At 33.5% G+C, this 18,685-nt stretch overlaps 1 protein-coding gene across 1 annotated transcript in view; it reads right to left on the minus strand.

Annotated features, from left to right (window-relative positions):
• Positions 1 to 18,685, minus strand: part of CNTN5 (contactin 5) — a 533,631-nt gene that overhangs the window by 299,813 nt on the left and 215,133 nt on the right. Inside the window, exons 8-9 of the mRNA XM_007471947.1 lie at positions 6,258 to 6,439; positions 856 to 992 (exon numbers count right to left, since the gene is read on the minus strand). Of these exons, the coding sequence (XP_007472009.1) occupies positions 856 to 992; positions 6,258 to 6,439 (319 nt within the window). The remainder of the gene's footprint in view (positions 1 to 855; positions 993 to 6,257; positions 6,440 to 18,685) is intronic.

The following is an 18,685-nucleotide window of genomic DNA, read 5'->3' on the forward strand; positions in this document are numbered from 1 at the left end:
GGGAAAGAGCTGAAATTATAACAATTATTCTTATTTTAAATAATAATCGATTTATTCTCAAATTCAGTAGGTATTAAGTTGTTTTGAGGACACGGGGAGGGGGAAGGGTAAGCTGGGATGAAGTGAGAGAGTGGCATGGACATATATACACTACCAAATGTAAAATAGATAGCTAGTGGGAAGCAGCTGCAAGCACAGGGAGATCAGCTCGGTGCTTTGTGACCACCTAGAGAGGTGGGATAGGGAGGGTGGGAAGGAGACACAAGAAGGAGGAGATATGGGGATATATATAAATGTATAGCTAATTCACTTTGTTATACAGCAGAAACTAGCACACCATTGTAAGCAATTGTACTCCAATAAAGATGTTAAAAAATAAAAGCATGCAATAGATTTACTAAAAATAAACTTTTCAATATGTAGCCGGATGTTGTGAAGAACGTGCCCAGGGCACAGAAGACTAGGATTCTCTTTCAGTTTCATCTCTTACTAAACATATGATCTTGGGCAAGTCACTTTACTTCTTGGAGATAACTCCATCATCTGCAAAGTGACAGCAATAAACTAGATGATGTCTAAAAGTCTGCTGGAAATGGCAATACATCTATGATAATCATTGATATTTTTGAATGAATTTATAGGATAGAATAAAGTTTAAAGAAGTGATATATTACTCAAAAAAGTAATGAGGCAATTAAAATAAAAAGAAAATCTTGTTTATATATGTTATTTTTCTCATTCCAAATATAAGGGATACATAAGAAATGGCTTTCAATAAGACTAAAGGAAGATAGCTTATCCTTTGTGAAATCCTTCTAAAATTACACTGGAACAGGCTAAGGTTACCAACAGTACCTGAAGCAAGAGGGGTACTCCATTCTTCAGCCAACGGTATGTGGGTCTGGGTTTTCCAGTAGCCTTACATTCCCATCGGAGAGGGCTCCCGCTGTCTAACTGAGTATCATTCAGTTTTGCTACCCAGTGTGGGTATGCTGTAAGAGTTTAAGCATTAAATAAGGGTAATTTTATTTCTCAAATACTTCAGCAAGCTCAAAAGTCATATGGAATATTCACAAATTCTTATGCATTAACTATTGGTGCTTGGAGGAAACACAGCATTACATTACACACAGCACTCTATTTCCTGTGTAAAAAAATATAGCAATGATAATGTTCTGATAATCTAAGTGAAGCAAATCTTGTTTTACCAACTTTTCAGTAAGTGGCTAGACTCTCCCAATGAAGAGCACTGGAACTTGTTTAGTAAGAAGGCTTAGAGGTATCACTTCTTCCAAATACTAAAGCAGCTTTAGCATGGATTGAAGTAATAAAACATGTCAGTATATTGAATAACTGCTCTGCTTTTTCTTTTCTGATAGAACGTGAATAGCTTTGGAATAATAATTTGTAAATTCAAATTTCATTTGCTATAAAATTGTTCTATATTTACTAGCATTCTAGTGCATTATAAATATATATGTAAATATATAAGCTTTCAAAATTACAACAGAGAAAAATTTCTTTATCAGAAAGATAACAATGCAATTGTATGAAATCTGTAAGATATGGTTAAAGTGTCTTTCCTCCATTGTCAAATATTTTTTTAAGTTTGTACCTCTTAATCTCCCTCATCTATTTCTTTCATTCCTCCACCCCTCTCCCCTCTGGCAACCACCTGTTTGTTCTCTGTACCTATGACTCTGTTCTGTTTTATGTCTGTTCATTTATTTTGTTTTTTGGATTCCACATATAAGTGAAATCATATGCTATTTGTCTTTCTATGATGTATTTCCCTTAGCATAATACCCTCTAGGTCTACCCTTGTTGTTGCAGATGGCAAGATTTCATTCTTTTTTTTTAGGCTGTGTATTAGTCCATATTATATATATATATATAATCTCACATCATTTTTATCCATTAATCTATAAATGAGTACTTAGATTGCTTCCATATTTTGGCTACTGTAAATAACGCTGCAATAAACATAGGGGTGCATATTTATTTTCAAATTATTGTTTTCATTTCTTTGTATAAATACCCAGGAGTGGAACTGTTGAATCACATGGTAGTTTTATTTTTTAAATTTTTTGAGGAACCTCCATACCGTTTTCCACAGTGGCTACACCAATTTATATTCCTACCAACAGTGCATGAAGGTTCCCTTTTCTCCACATCTTTACCAACAATTATTTGTTGTTTTTTGATAATAGCCACTCTGAAAGGTCTGAGGTGATGTTCATTGTTGGTTTGATTTGCATTTCCCCGATGACTAGAGATGTTGAACATCTTTTCATGTGCCTGTTGGCTATATACATATCTTCTTTGAAAAAGTGTCTATTCAGGTCCTCTGCCCATTTTTTTAACTGGGTTGTTTGCTTTTTTGATGTTGAGTTGTATGAGTTCTTTGTATATTTTGGTTTATAACTCCTTATCAGATGTATCATTTGCAAATATCTACTCAGTTGGCAGTCTTTCTGATAGTTTCCTTTACTGTGCAAAGGCCTTTTAGTTTGATTTAGTTCCTTTTTTTTTTTTTTTTCGGTACGTGGGCCTCTCACTGTTGTGGCCTCTCACGTTGCAGAGCACAGGCTCCGGACACGCAGGCTCAGCGGCCATGGCTCACGGGACTAGCCACTCCATGGCATGTGGGATCTTCCCAGACTGGGGCATAAACCCGTGTCCCCTGCATCGGCAGGTGGACTCTCAACCACTGCACCACCAGGGAAGCCCGATTTAGTTCCATTTTTAAAATTGCTTTTGTTTCCCTTGCCTGAAGAGACTGATCCAAAAAAATATTGCTAAGACTTATGTCAAAGATCATACTGTCTATGTTTTCTTCTTGGAGTTTTATGGTTTCAGGTCTTACATTTACATCTTTAATTAATTTTGAGTTTATTTTTGTGTATGGTGTGAGAAAATAATTCAGTTGGATTCTTTCTCATGTGGCTGTCCAATTTTTCCAACACCCTTTATTGAAGAGGATGTCTTTTCCTCATTTCATATTCTTGCCTCCTTTGTCATAGATTAATTGACCATATATATGTGGGTTCACTTCTGGGCTCTGTATTCTGTTCCATTGATCTAGGTGTGTGTTTCTGTGCCAGTACTGTAGTGTTTTGATTACTGGAGCTTTGTAGTATAGTTTGAAATCAAGGATTGTGATACTGCCAACTTGGTTCTTCTTTCTCAAGATTTCTTTTGCTGTTCGGGGTCTTCTGTGTTTTCATACAAATTTTAGAATTATTTTTTCTAGTTCTGTAAAAAATGCCTTTGATATTTTGATAGGCATTGCATTGAATCTGTAGATCGCCTTGGGTACTATGGTCATTTTAACAATATTAATTCTTTCAAACTTTGAGCATGTTATACTTTTCCATTTGTTTGTGTTGTGTTCAATTTCTTTCATCAGTGTCTTATAATGTTCCAAATATAGGTCTTTTACATCCTTAGTTAGATTTATTCCTAGGGATTTGACTCTTTTTGATGTGATGATAAATGGGATTGTTTTCATAATTTTTCTTTCTGAGAGTTTGCAGTTAGTTTTTATTTAGAAGTGCAACAGATTTCTGTATATTAATTTTGTATCTTGCAATTTTATTGAATTCATTGATGAGTTGTAATAGTTTTGGAGTGATGCCTTTAGGATTTTTTCTATAAAGTATTCTGTCTTTTGCAAAGTTTTACTTCTTTTCCAATTTGGATTTCTTTTTCTTTTCTGATTGCTGTGGCTAGGACTCCCAATACTATTTTGAATAAAAATGGCAAGAGTAGGCATCATTGTCCTGTTCCTGATCTGACAGAAAATACTTTTAGCTTTCCACATTGAGTATGGTGTTAGCTGTGGGATTCTCATATATAGCCTTTATCATGTTGAGGTATGTTCCCTCTACACCCACTTTGTTGAGTTTTCATCATAAATGCATGTTGAATTTTGTCAAAAGCTTTTTCTATTGAGATGATCATTTGAGTTTTATTGTTCAATTTGTTAAGGTGGTATATCATATTGATTGATTTGTGTATGTTGAACCATCCTTGCATCCCTGGGGTAAGTCCCAGTGGATCATAGTGTAAGATCCTTTTAATGTATTGTTGAATTCAATTTGCTAATTTTTTGTTGACAATATGTACACCTATGTTCATCAATGATATTAGCCTAAAATTTTGTGTGTGTCTTATATCTTTATCTGGTTTTGGTATCAGGGTGATATTGGCCTTGAAGAATGAATTCAGAAGCATTTCTTTCTCTGCAAATTTTTGGAATAGTTTGAGAAGGATAGATGTTAACTCTTCTTTAAATTTTTGATAGACTTCACATGTGAGCCCATTTGGTACTGGACTTTTGTTTTCTGGAAGCTTTCTTTTTTTTTTTCCTAATTGTTAATTCAATTTCATTACTGGAAATTTGTCTGTTTATATTTTCTATTTCTTCCTGATTCATTCTTGGGAGATTGTACATTTCCAGAAATTTATCTGTTTCTTCTACATTGTCCATTATATTGGAATATAATTGTTTGTAGTAATCTCTTATGATCCTTTGTATTAGTGTGGTGTTGGTTGTAACTTCTCTTTCATTTCTGATTTAATTTATATGGTTTCCCTTTTTTCTTGATGAGTCTAGTTAAAGGTTTATCAACTTTGTTTATCTTTTCGAAATACCAGCTCTTAGTTTCAATGATTTTTTAAATTGTTTTCTAGCCTCTATTTAATTTATTTCTGCCTCATTTGCTGTCTGGCCCTACCTCATACAGTGTCTGCTGGCCTGCTGGAGTGAGTGCCTCTGTCCAGCATGGCTGGCTTCATGGCCTGGTGACACAGGGCTGGCACTGACCCACTGGTTGGTAGCTGGTTATGTGGCCCTAGGGGGTCCTGGGACTGGGGCCAGCCTGCTGATGGTAGGGGCTGTGTCCTGACCCAGCTGGCTGCCAGACCACTGGTGGGTGGGATAGCCCTTAAGGTACAAATTTTCTGGAATGCTTTCCTGAATCATCCCAGTAGAATGCAGTGGACGCTGTGCTCCCATAGTCCTTTGCACATGCTTTCATCACAGCTAGATAGCATGCTCTGCCCTAGGTGGGGCTTGCTTTTCATCTGATTTAGTGGACCAGGAGCTCCTTCAAATCTCTATTACTAATATAGTGCAGTAATAGCCACTAAATAAACATTAGTTGAATTAATGAGTGAATGAACAAAATGTCAAGTTGGTTGGAGTGCTGAATTTCTAAAGGAGTTGTTACTAATAAGAAAAGGAAAATTGGCTGAATTCAGATATTAATATTTCAAAATACTTTTTAAAGTCCCTGTGAAGAACATTAAGTTTTTTTAGAAGAACTGATCTTGAGATACAGTGACAGTTATAGCTGCTGGCAGATTCAGTTGAATATGAAATTTGTTTAATTTCATATTGGAAACATCTGTATTTGCTTGTATCAGTGCTCTGCATTATAGTTTTCCACTGTTTTTTATTGTCCTCATCTGAGAAATACGATTATCACTTACCCTTTATGTATAATGTACATTATAAAAGCAAATATGAAAAGTAGTAAATATGAAAAGTACAATTTGTGATTCATAGAAGTAAAGATGATATTGTACATATTTTTGAAGTAGATTTTCCCAATTTTACACATAACTTGTTATCTCTGAAATTTTTAGACAATATAAACACTTGTAGGCTGTGAAGTTTATTTATTATACAGATGCATTAATTTAGAGTAGGGCAGCAAATTTCTGTAAAGGATGAGATATCAAATATTTGAGGCTTTGCAAGTCAGCTGATCTCAGTCTCAATTACGTAATTCTGCCTTATCAGTGCAAAAGCTGACCTAGGCAATATGTAAACAAAGGGGTGAGGCTGTGTTCCAATAAATTTTTACTTACAAGGAAAAAAGACAAGTAGGATTTGGTTCATGGGCATTAATTGTGACTTCTAATTCAGGCCAAGGGCAAGAAGATGTTAATAAAGGTTACAAGATTTGTAACTTAGAGGATGGCTTTGGTACTGGGAATGTATCTCATTTTTAAGGTCATCAATTCTTTATGTTGTACAAAGAACCTTATAATTCCCCATTCATTTTTAATTTAAAGCATTTCTGTGTGTAGGGTAATTTTACTTGATGCTTTGCCATGTAAAAGAAACATGATTATAAATTATTACTCATTTTTTAATGTAGCTAACAAGCAATATTTAGTTCAAATTAGTTTGTATTTTCAGTTTGATTCTTGGGACTAGAGCATCCATTTTTGCTGAAAACACTTACTGTATACTTGTAATTGTCCACGAAAGGAATTTTTTCCACGTGAGTTTTCAGCTCGGCACTCATATATGCCTGCATCGTCCAGCTGCACATTGGGTATTTCCAGTACTGCCTGAGATTTACGCAGACGTGCTTTACCAGGAATATAACCATTAACCTTTATCCATGTGATTGTTGGAACTGGGCTACAATAAGGAAGGAAAGTATCATTAATACACTTTCCACTATTACGAACATAGATTCTGTTATCTGGTAATTTAAGCACTTAATAGGCTGAGTGCGATAAAGTGTCATCACAATTAAGGACCATGTGCTGGTTGATGTACTTCACTTTCCATGTGGATCGTCTGGTAAGTAGTTAGATTACAAGGAGGATAGTTTCCTTTTCTTTCGTATTTCAGGAAAGCAATTCAGAGACTCTATTTTACATATATATATATATATATATATATATATATATATATATATATATATTATATCATATATATATTATACTTTATTTTTTTAACTTTGTAAATTTGTTTAAATGGAAAAAGTAACTTGGATAAATTATAAAATAATATATGCTTATTACAAAAGTTGAACAAAAGAGTCAGGAAAAGTGAATTAAGAACTTTTTTTTGCCCCCACCCCTTCAAGTATCTTCTTTCTGCAAAAAGAAATACAGTTAGCAAGTAATTTCCCACCTTGTTGCGGTGATGCATGTATAAACACATATGATGAGTTATTTTATTAATAAAATATCAAATCCAAGACCAACTCCTGACTTATTCTGGCTAATAGCTGCATATTATTCCCTTGTATAGATGTATCAGAATTTAATCAACCATCCCCTATAGTTAGACATTCAGCACAGTCCCAACCTTTTTTTGTTGTTGTTACTAAGAAATAATATTTCTATAAGCAACCTTGTACATATACCATTGCTTTTCATTTTCTACAGCATTCACAAAAGTGGAATTGATAGATCAAAGGGCGTGCACATTTTTCAATTTAATAAGCACTGCCAGATTGTTTTCCAATAATATAGTAGCAGTTTCCACACCTATAAGTAATATATGAGACTGTTTCCCCATATCTTTGCCACCACATTATGTGATCAATCTGTTTAATTTTTGTCAGCATTGAAAGGTTAAAAGTGGCATTCTGTTAAAATTTCTCTGGACTCTAAGAAAGTTGAACACCTTTTCATAATTATATTGACTATTTGAATCTGCTTTTCTGTGAATTGTTTGCTTATGTTATTTTTCAATTATTTCTTTCACTTTTCTATTTGCCTGTTTGCCTTGTTTAGTTTCTTAGAGTTCTTTGTGTATTAGGGCTATTATGACTTTGTTTCTCAGAAAAATTCCTTCTCAGTGTATTGATAGTTTATGATGGTATCTGTGATACAATTTTATAAATATTTTTGGGAGAAACAAACATATTTGTAGTTTCCTTCATGACTTCTGAATTTTTATTTGCTTGTAAAATTATCTGTAAACCCAAGTTTATGTCCATATTTCCTTCAGCGTTTCTGGTAACATTTTTTTTTTTTTTTTTTTTTTTTTTTGTGGTATGCGGGCCTCCCAATGCTGTGGCCTCTCCCATTGCGGAGCACAGGCTCCGGACGCGCAGGCTCAGTGGCCATGGCTCACAGGCCCAGCTGCTCCCCGGCATGTGGGATCTTCCCGGACCAGGGCACGAACCCGTGTCCCCTGCATGGGCAGGCGGACTTTCAACCACTGCGCCACCAGGGAAGCCCTGGTAGCATGTTTTTTAAATTATTTTTTAGCAGTTGGATCTTTAATCCATCTGGACATGTTTTTGATGTGAAATAGGAAGTGCAACTAATTATTTTAGCACCCTTAAAACTCCTTTTCCGACAATTTTTGGAATGTTGCCTTTGTTATATAATTGGTTCTCACATGCTTAAATCTGTTTTGGGCTTCACAGTTCTGTTCCACTGGTTCATTTATTACTATCTACATTTAATGTACTTTATGCTCTGGACCCAGTCTGCTTTTTCAGTTCGATTTCTCACTACTTCCTTCCATATCTCCTGACCCAGAAACACAACTTTGTGTGTTCCCAGTCATATCTGTTAAAATGCTACTAATTCTTTGAGACCCATTCTAAATTCCTCCTCTTCAGTAAAGTCTTCCCTTATTTGTGCAGTCGGCTGGGAGTTTTTTTCTTTTAAACATCAAAGTGCTTTGTGTATACTACCTGGATGTTTTGTAACATTGCTGTACTAGAGTTGACAATTTTTGCTTCAATATCCAGGAAAACTGAATCTTGCATTTTCAAATAACACTTACATTGGCCTGATATATCATTCTTTTAATGTGTACAAGAATGGATTTGATATATTTTTAAATTTAAGATTTCTGCATCTATATTCAAATGTGAGATTGTCTGTACTCATTAGGTTTGTTGGTTTGCATGTGTCCATATTTGTTAGTGAGTTGGTGGTTGCTTTGTTTACAAGCTAGCATTGACAGATTTGGTATCATAATGATGGGTGATAGCTTGGTAAACATGCCAGAACATTCTTATCTCTTATCCTGATAGCTTAAATAGTAGAGAAAATATGTTCCTTAGAACACTAATAGGACTCACAAAAATTCACCTGCACCTGCCACCATCAGTAGAGTTAGTTTTTTGAAAGTGTTTTCAATTTCTTCCATGTTTTCTTTAATTATTTGTATATAAATTTTTGCTTGTGCCAACTTTAGCAATTCATGTTTCCCTAGAAAATCAAGTATTTCATCCATAATTTCAATGTTTTAGCACTGAGTTATATAAATGCCAATTGTTTAAAGGTTTAAAAAACTCTTCCATCATAAGTGGTCACATGTTTTAGTAGTAGTTAAGCCTGTATTCTACATCCATACTTCCCAGGATAAAAACAGCTCTTCAACTACAAGGTTTTATTTTTTTAAATAGATCTTTACTGGAGTGTAATTGCTTCACAATACTGTGTTAGTTTCTGTTGCACAACAAAGTAAATCAACCATATGCATACACATGTCCCCATATCCCTTCCCTCTTGAGCCTCCCTCCCATCTTCCCCATCCCACCCCCTATGTCATGGCAAAGCACCGAGCTGATCTCCCTGTGCTATGTTGCTGCTTCCCAGTAGCTAACTATTTTACATTCAGTAGTGTTTATATGTTGATGCTACTCTCACTTCATCCCAGCTTCACCCTCCCACCCCATGTCATCAAGCCCATTCTCTATGTCTACCTCTTTATTCCTGGCCTGCAACTAGGTTCATCAGTACCTTTTTTTTTTTTTTTAGATGCCATATATATGTGTTAGTGCACAGTATTTGTTTTTCTCTTTCAGACTTACTTTACTCTGTATGACAGACTCTAGGTCCATCCACCTCACTACAAATTACTCAATTTCGTTTCTTTTTACAGCTGAGTAATATTCCATTGTATATATGTGCCACATGTTCTTTATCCATTCACCTAAATGTCAATGGACATTTAGGTTGGTTCCATGTCCCGGCTATTGTAAATAGTGCTGCAATGAACATTGTGGTGCATACCTCTTTTTGAATTATGGTTTTCTCAGGGTATATGCCAAGTAGTGAGATTTCTGGGTCATATGGTAGTTCTAGTTTTAGTTTTTTAAGAAACCTCCATACTGTTTTCCATCATGGTTGTATCAATTTACATTCCCACCAACAGTGTAGGAGGGTTTCCTTTTCACCATTCCCTTTCCAGTATTTATTGTTTCTAGCTTTTTTGATAATGGCCATTCTGACCAGCATGAAGGGATACCTCATTGTAGTTTTCATTTGCATGCAACTACAAGTTTCTTAATATCTCATTTCATTTCTTCAGTTACCCCAAATATAAAATATGGTATAAATAATAATATGTAGTTCAGAGGGTAATTATAAACATTTAATGATTTAAAGTACTACCTGGCACAGAGCAAGTAGGTGAAAAAAATGTTTGCAATAATATGGTGATAATATTTGTACCTTCTTTACAATTTTAATGGTTTGAGTATGTGCTTTCTCAATCTCCCCCTCCCCTTTTTAGCATTCTGTTTTGGTTAGGGGTACAATATATCAGGGAATACAATAAAATTCGAACACAAAGATGCTGTGTAACCTTAAGAAAGCTATCTAAGTTCTACGATCTGGTTTCCCCAACTGTAAAATGAGGGTATTTATTTGTTCTTTCAGAATGCAAATATCTTGAGGGCAGAGGCATCATTTCTCTTGTTCAGCAGTATGTCCACAGTGTCTCATAGAGTGCTGGGCATATAGTTGGTACTTAATAAATGTTTATGAAGTAAATGAATGAATAAGTCTCATATCATGGCTTTGATCATTAAGTGAGCTAAGTTCTTATAAACTGCTTAGCAAAATACATTGCAAGTAGTGAGTACCCAATAAATGTTGGTGACAATGATTAGTTTTGTCAAAGGTTTGTCTCTTTTACTGGTCTTTACAATTTTTTTGGAATTTTTAATTTTTTGGTGTGTGTTTTAGAGTTTCTATTTTTTATTTCCTTATTCCTGTTTCTTGATTAGCACATTTATTATTGTATTCTAATTTTTTTAGCTGGAGGTGTGATATACTTATTTATTATGGTTAATAATAAAAGTATGACTGCTTTTACCTCTGATATCAGAGGTAACAACATGCCATACGTTTTGACATGTAGAGATAGTGACTGGTAGTTTCTGCTTTTTGGAACTTGTTAATCTTTGTAGCTAAATATAGAATGAATTATTGTGAAAGTTATATGTCCTTTGGAAAAAGAAGGTATTTTTTATTTTTGATAAATGTTTTAAAATTAGCTTTTAAATAGCTTTTGTTAATTGTTTAATTGAAATATTATTTATTGAATAATTTTCAATGAAGTTATTAGTACATAGAATTGAGTGGAAGCAAACAAGTCAGAAGACAATTAGATTTTGAGATGACTACATTGCCAAAGAAACCAAGTGTCTCAGTTTAAAACAGCAACAGATCTTTGAGCATTTGAGCCTTAAAACAAATTTTAAGCTTCCAAATGTAGATCAACAGGAATTTGAGTTACAAAATCTGTACAGCCCCCAAGGAAGGAACACTCCTCAATACACATTTCAACTGTGGCCTTGAAATAGAATAAAAAAGAAAAATGTCAGAGAGGGAAGTCAAGATACCCTGGAGGATAGACAAGGTAATTTCTTACAAAGAGTAATATTGGTGTCTAATTAAGAACTCTCTCATTCTTCCCACACACACAAGAGAGAAAAGCTTTACAACGAATGATCTTACAGGAGAATTTCATATTTGTGATGGAACAGTGAGTAGTTTGGGGCTCCTGTTCATCTCTTTTCTGAGTGGAATATTTTTTCTGTGGATATTGAACTTCTCTTTTAAGTATATATGTTACAGAATCAAGATGATCCATATCTAGACCTGATGGAGATCTGGAAATCTTGGACTTGAGTGGATGCAGAGGCCAGATGAGATTTGGTTTGTCTCCCTTGGGAAAAGGAACAAGTGCATTCAATGTGTTGGAAGAACCAAAATATTCTTCAGAAGAATAGATTAACTAAGTGTTCAAAAACCACATTTTCCTTTTTCCCTGGACACATAATTACGCCTCATTTTTCCAGCATCCCTTAGGGAGGGGCATGGGATTGAGTTCTGGTCAACAGAATACGGAAAGAACAATGTACCAAACGTGATCTAGGAACAAAATTTCCACATGATCCTCCATTTTCACTTTTCCTGGGTCTGCTGGATAGATGTTAATGTCAATGTTAACTCTTGCAGAAATAGGTATATATAAAATGCTTTTATGTCTTTGTTGTAGGGAGGAATTAACTTTTAAAGCAACATATAAAATATTGCTACCCATAAAAATATTTATACATTTGACTGCGTTAATATTAACACTTTATTTTTATTAAAAGAACACAACTGGGGAGGAGTTACTTGACACACAAATAACTGACAAAGCCTACAGATTAAATAAAGAACTCTTACAAATGTATAGGAAAACAACTCATAAAAATGAGAAAAGACAAAAGAAAAAAACATAAATTATCAAGAAACATATGACAGCACACTGAATCTCATTAATAATCAGGGAAATGAAAATTTAGATTACAATGAAATTTTATTTCATGCCTAACAGATTTGCAAAATGTAGTACTTTGAAAAACCTGGTAATTGTAGACATGGATGTCAACCAATAAGTCTTATACACATCGTAGGGTTTTATATTTGTACAACAACTTTGGAAAACTATTGGAATCATCTTACAAGTGAGAATAATTACATATTCTATGATCTGGAAGATCACTAATGAGATGGAATGGAATTACTAATTACAATCCCCAGAGAAACTCTTGCACATGTCCACAAAGAACAATGTACACTATTTTTATAGTGGTATTTAAAAATAAACCTTTTTTAAGATATAATTTACCAAAAATAAAATAAATCTATTTAAGTATACAGTTTGAAGAGTCTTGACAAATGTACATTCCTATTCAACTATCACCTTAATTAGGTTAACAGGATGTAGAATATTTCTTTCACCCCCAGAAGTTTCCTCATTCCCCTTCCCTATCACCCTCACCCTTGTCCCAGGTGATCAATTATCTGACTTCCATAATTTAAGATTACTTTGTATTTTTTAGTCTGTAATGTAAATTGAATCATACAGTCTGTATCATTTTTAGACTGGCTTTTTGTCTCAGCATAAGATTTGTGAGATTAATCTATGTTGTTGTGTGGATCAATAGGTCATTTCTTTTAATGGTTGAGTAGTATTTTAATACATGGATAAGCCACAATTTCTTTACCCAGTCTTGACTATTGGACATTTGTGTTGTTTTCAGTTTTAAGCGATTATGAATGAATAAAAACGCTTTGTACATTCATGTACAAGTTTTTGGTGGACACATTTTTATGTCTCTTGGGTAAGTAACTAGGAGTAGAATTTCTAGGTTTTATGATAAAGTAAATGTTTTTGTTTGTTTGTTTGCGGTACGCGGGCCTCTCACTGTTGTGGCCTCTCCTGTTGCGGAGCACAGGCTCCGGACGCGCAGGCTCAGTGGCCATGTCTCACGGGCCCAGCCGCTCCGCGGCATGTGGGATCTTCCCGGACCGGGGCACGAACCCGTGTCCCCTGAATTGGCAGGCGGACTCTCAACCACTGCGCCACCAGGGAAGCCCAAGGTAAATGTTTAACTGTATAAAAAACTGCCAGACTATTTGCCATAATAACTATATAATTTTATACTTCCACAAGAAATGTATAAAATTTCCAGCTGTTTTACATCCTTGAAAAATACTAGGTATTGTCAATCTTTTAAATTTTATTCAATAAGAATATCCACATGTTGCAGTACTATTTGCTCAAAATAGTACTCTTTTTCCCCATTGAATTACTTGGCATTTTTGTGACAAACTAATCTTATATGTGTGGGGGTCTATTTGGACTCTCCTCTCTTCCCTTAATCTGTAAACCTGTCTTATGCCAGTTCCTCACTTTCCTGATTACTGCTGCTTTTAGAGAAAATCTTGAAATCACGTGTGTTCAGTCTTTTATGTTCATTCTTTTTTTACCAAATTGTTGTGGCTATTCGATATTCTTTGAATTTTAATGTAAATTTTAAAAGTAGCTTGCTAATTTAAGTTTCCTGAGATTTTGACTGAATTATGTTGAATTCATATGTGAGTTTGGGGAGATTGACATCTGAACACTACTGAGTGTTGGAATCCATAAACATGGTATATATCTCCTCAGTTATTTAGATATTCTTTCATTTCTCTCAGCAATATTATGTTATTTCTCAGTGTACAAGTTGTGTGTATATTTTGTATAGTTTATCCCTAAATATTAACTTTAGTACATGTTGGTAGATACTCAACACAGTACACATACATATCTACAGCATCTGCAAACTGTTTTACTTCTTCCTTTCCTGTCTCTAAGACGTTTTATTTCTTTTTAAGACATTTTACTATCTAGGATCCATTCCCATTAAATGTTGAACATAAGTAGTTAGAGAAAAAAAGAAAGAGAAAAAAAGGAGGATATTTTAGTTTTTACCATTTAGTATGATGTTGAAAAAATATATATGTATATATATATATATATATATATTTTTTTTTTTTTTAGATACCCTTTTTCTGGCTGAGGAAGCTTCCCTTTAATCTTACATTGTTAAGCATTTCATTAAGTTTGTTGAATTTTGTCATATGTTTTTTCTGCACTAACAAACATGAATGTAAGGTTATTCTCTTTTGTTTTATTCATGTGACAAGTTGCATTAATTGATATTTAAATTTATTTATTTATTTATTTATTTTTGGCTGCATTGGGTCTTTGTTGCTGCGTGCAGGCTTTCTCTAGTTGTGGTGAGCAGGGGCTACTCATCATTGTGGTGCATGGGCTTCTCATTGCGGTGGCTCCTCTTGTTGCGGAGCACAGGCTCTAGGCGCACAAGCTTCAGTAGTTGTGGCTCACGGGCTCTAGAGCACAGGCTGTTTGTTGTGGCACACAGGCTTAGTTGCTCCATGGCATGTGGGATCTTTCCAGACCAGGGCTCGAACCCATGTCCCCTACATTGGCAGGCGGATTCTTTACCACTGCACCACCAAAGAAGTTCACATTAATTGATTCTTAAAAGTTAAACCATTTTTGTATTCCTGGGGTAAACCTCACATCATTGCTTCCTTATGTGCCTGACAAAATACATCAGTGAAGCTATCCTATTCAAGTTTTTGCAGTGGGGAGGTTTTTAATTACAAATTCAATTTCATTAATAGATATGGGATAATTCAGTTTTTTCTATTTCTTCTTTTGCCAATTATGCAAATTATGTCCTTTAAGGAGTTTATTTAGTTTAATTGTAAAATTAAATGTTAAACATTCCCTTCCTGTCATTTAATGCTTTAGAGTAGAGATATAGTGAAGTTTCCTCTTTCCTACTTGATATTGATAATTTGAATTTTAGCTCTTCTTTTTTATGTTTATCAATTATATTGACATTTTCTATAAGAACAGCTTTGTATTTCATTTTTTTCCCATTGTCTGTCCGTATTCAATTTCATTGATATCTGCTATTTATTCTTTCTTTCCTTGTATTAACTTTGATTTTAAAGTGATTGACATTTCTAATTGTTTAAGGTGGAAGTTTAGACCATTGATTTTCAAATTTTCCCTTTTTTAAATATATAAATTTACACTTAAGCATTACCTTAACTATATCACACATTGTGTTTTCATTATTATTCAGTTTAAAATATTTTCTAATTTCCCCTGTGATTTCTTGACAACTTGGTTATTTAGTTTTGTGTTCTTGAATTTCCAAATATTTTGGTGACTTTTCAAGTATCCTTTTGTTATTGATGTACAGTTTATTTTGTTTCAGTTAAAGATTCCACATATACACGATATCATATGATATTTGTCTTTCTGTGTCTGATTTACTTCACTCAGTGTGACATGATATCACTTATATGTGGAATATAAAAAAAAAAATAAGGGTGCAAATGAACTTATTTACAAAACAGAAGTAGAGTCACCGATGTAGCAAACAAACTTATGGTTACCACAGGATAAGCGGGGGAAGGATAAATTGGGAGACTGGGGCTGACATAAACACACTACTATATATAAAGTAGATAACCAATAAGAACCTACTGTATAGCACAGGGAACTCTACTCAATACTCTGTAATGGCCTATAGGGGAAAAGAATCTAAATAAAGAGTGTATATATGTAAACGTATAACTGATTCACTTTGTGGTACATCTGAAACCAACACAAAATTGTAAATCAATTATATTCCAATAAAATTTTTTTAAAAAAGAATATACTCTCTAAATTTTCAGTCCTGTAATAAGGAGTGATACTTCTTTTACGGCCTACCATATAGTTAATCTTTGTGAATGTTCCATGAGTAGATTTTTTAAGTGTGTTCTGTAGTTAGTGGCTGTAGTGTTCTTTAAATATAAATTATGTCAACTTGGTTAATAATTGTATTCAAGTCTTCTGTACTTTACTGATTTTCTGTCTTTTTGTTCTTGTAATTGATAAATTACTGGAGAAGAATGTTACTTTATTGATTTTCCATCCTGCTATTCTTGTAATTTATAAGTTACTAGAGAAGAATGTTAAAATTTCCAATTATAATTGGGGATTTGTCAATTTCTTCTTTAATATCAAATTTTCCTTATATTTTAAAGCTTTGTTATTAGGTGCATATATATTTTAGATTTCTAATATTGTCTTGAGAAATTAATCTTTTTATTATTATGAAGAGTCTATCTTCATATTAGGTAACATTCCTTGTGCTAACGTATACTACCTGGTATTAAGATAGTAACTAACTTTCTTATGAGTAATGCTTATATCTTTTTTAATCCTCTTTCTTTCAACATATATACTCTTGATAGATGATAGATAGATACATAGATAGATAGATAGATAGATAGATATACACACACATTTAAAATGGGATTCTTGCAGATAGTATATTATAGTATTATAGGGTCTTGCTTTTTCATCCAGTTTCACAATGTCCACCTTTGGTGTGTTTTAGTGAATTTACATTTAAAACAGTTATCTATGGTTGGGTTTGAAGTCTAGTTTTCTTTCTACTTCATCAGTTTTTTGTTCCTTTTTTGACCTCTTTCTTTTCCTTATTTTCCTTTAATTACTTATTATTATTATTATTATTTCTTTTAGTATTTCATTAAGGCCTTCTATTGATTCATTAGCTATAGCCCTTTGTTCTTTTTATGTATGTATTGTTGTTCTAAAGCTTGGAATATGTATCAGACAATATTATGCTCACTTGTCTCCCTTCCCATATTTTGTGCTATTTTTATCATATACGTTATTCCTACATACTTTATAAACTCTCCACCACATTGCTATTATTTTTACTTTAGAGAAAAAAGTAGAAATTATAAATTTTAGAAATTAAAAAGAGCAAATATATTTTCTATTTACACACATTATAAAAGAAAAAAAGTGATTTCTAGCTTTTCATTCATTTGTGGGGATTGGAGTTTCCAAATAATATTAGTTTTCCTTCAGCTTAAAAAACGTTCTTTAGCATTTCTTATAATGCTGTCTACTACAACAAATTATTCAGGATTTGTCTTTTTGTTTGTTTTGTTTTGTTTTTGCTTGACCATTGTTTTATTTTGCTTTCATGTTGGAAGAATATTATCACTGGAAAAATAATTCTCGGTAGACTATCTTTAATTATTTTTCTTTTAACCATTTATTTTTAGCAATTAGATTATGGTGTGCCTTATACTGCTTGTATTTCATTGAGCTTTGGAGATCTGTGGAGTTATGTTTTTCAATAATGTGATAACTTTTGACCATAATCTTCAAATATTTTTATGTCTATCCCTATCTTCTGGGACTAAACTTCCATATAGATTAGACAACTTAATGATTGTTCCATAGATTTCTTAGGCATAATTCAATATTTTTTCTCTATATATGTTATATAGTTTTGCTCTATCTTCAAGTCCATTCATCTATTCTTCTGCAGTGTCTAACCTGATATTAAGCCAAACAAGTAAATTTTTAAATTTAGTCATTAATATATTTGTAAGAGCTGTTTTAAAATGTTCTTTGTAAATATATAATACCTGATATTTCTGTGTGTTTTCTGACTGATTTTCTCCTGTTTATAGCTCATCTTTATGCTTCTTCATATTTCTAGCAATATTTGTTACATCCTATACATTGTCAGGTACCTGATTTTTTAAATTTGTTCCTTAACAATTGGTAGATTTTGTTCTGACATGCAAATTTACTTGTAGCTCAGCTTAATCCTTCTGAGGATTGTTTGTAATCTTTGTTAGTATGTGTTCAGAGTAGTCTTTATTTTAGGACTAGGTTAACCCTTGTCCTAAGGTCTGGTCTTTTTTAGGTTCTCTGGTGGATTAACCATTTGTTCATAAATTTTTGTCACTTTGATTGGTTGGGGTTTTCACTTCTTTTGACTCTGTGAAATATCCAGTATTTTTCAGCTTCCTGGTGTTTTTTCTTCTCCAGTAGTTTTTCTTAGGGTGTGAAGTCTCACTCTATACATACACTGCTTATTATTTGGTCAAGTACTCAATGATATCCCAATGTAGATTTGAACAAATCATCCTCTGTGTTGCTTTCCCTTTCTGTTATTCTGCCTTATAATTTTCAGTCACCTCAGCCTCTCTGCTACCCTTTCTCTGTCTTTTCAGCTCACTGAGACTGTTGTGCTCTTCTTGGGTTCTTCCTCCTTAGGTCAGTTTGTGGTAAATTCTTCCTGGCAGAAAGCTGGAATGATACACATTAGTTTTCTATTTATTAAACAAAGTAAATAAATTACAAATACCCTCAACAAAGGTTGTGGAAACAAAAGGAAGTCATGAATGATTACATATATTATAATATGAATTTAGCAATATT

This window comes from Lipotes vexillifer, unplaced genomic scaffold (assembly GCF_000442215.2).
Source record: "Lipotes vexillifer unplaced genomic scaffold, Lipotes_vexillifer_v1.1 scaffold1598, whole genome shotgun sequence".
In the NCBI taxonomy this organism is placed as follows: domain Eukaryota; kingdom Metazoa; phylum Chordata; class Mammalia; order Artiodactyla; family Lipotidae; genus Lipotes; species Lipotes vexillifer.